At 43.0% G+C, this 1,039-nt stretch overlaps 1 protein-coding gene across 1 annotated transcript; it reads left to right on the top strand.

Moving 5' to 3' along the window:
• Positions 1–67: 67 nt before the first annotated feature.
• Positions 68–682, top strand: LOC106321681 (uncharacterized mitochondrial protein AtMg00810-like). Its single transcript, XM_013759926.1, has one exon. The coding sequence runs from the start codon at positions 68–70 to the stop codon at positions 680–682; it is 615 nt and encodes a 204-aa protein (XP_013615380.1).
• Positions 683–1,039: the final 357 nt, after the last annotated feature.

Genomic DNA, 1,039 nt, shown 5'->3' with positions numbered 1-1,039 from the left:
GAGCATCTAGTAAAACCAGGAAATGGTTTGAGATTGAAGAAGGCAATATATGGGCTGAAGCAGTCTCATGAGTATAACACTCAATGGGAGAGGCTTTAGGGAGTCTGAATTAGATCACACTCTCTTCACCTTGACAGGACCTTCAGGGATCATTGTGATTGTAGTGTATGTGGATGATTTGATTATCACAGGGAGTGATAAGGCTGGGATTAAAGCCACTAAAGAGTTCCTCAAGTCTGTGTTTGATATCAAAGACTTGGGAGAGATGAAGTATTTTCTGGGCATTGAGATATGCAGATCAAAGGAGGGTTTGTTTATGTCTCAAAGGAAGTATACTATGGATATGTTGAAGGAGACTGATGTGCTTGGAGGAAAGATAGCTAAGACACCCCTTGAGGAGGGATATAAAGTTCTGCGAGAGGGGGAGGTTGAAGAGAAGCAGCTGTTTGAAGATCCAAAGCTATACAGGAAGATGGTTGGCAAGCTGATCTACTTGACAATCACCAGACCAGATATATGTTTTGCTGTGAACCAAATGAGTCAGCATATGCAGGCGCCAAAGGTCCATCACTGGAAGATGGTTGATAGGATACTGAGGTATTTGAGTGGCACGCCTGGTCAAGGAGTTTGGATGGGTTGCAATGGCAGTACGGAAGTGGTTGGGTATTGTGATGCTGATTGAGCAGGAGATAGAGTGGACTGTAGATCAACTACTGGGTATTGTACATTCATTGGAGGAAACTTGGTTACTTGGAAGAGTAAGAAGCAGAAGGTTATCTCTTGTTCAAGTGCTGAAGCTGAGTATAGAGCCATGCTGAAGCTGACAAAGAGTTGGTGTGGATCAAGGGGATCTTCAAGCATCTATAGATTGAGCAGAGTACTCCTATGACTATGCATTGTGACAATCAAGCAGCTATCCACATTGCCTCCAACTCAGTGTTTCATGAGAGAACAAAGCACATAGAGGTGGATTGTCATAAGGTGAGGCAGATGATTATCTTAGGAGTGATTCTGCCATGTTATACAAGAAGTGAAGATA

The sequence above is a fragment of the Brassica oleracea genome, unplaced genomic scaffold (assembly GCF_000695525.1).
Source record: "Brassica oleracea var. oleracea cultivar TO1000 unplaced genomic scaffold, BOL UnpScaffold02413, whole genome shotgun sequence".
NCBI classification, from domain to species: Eukaryota; Viridiplantae; Streptophyta; class Magnoliopsida; order Brassicales; family Brassicaceae; genus Brassica; species Brassica oleracea.
The sequence above is the reverse complement of the archived record's forward strand: the minus strand, read 5'-3'. Positions and strand labels throughout refer to the sequence as shown.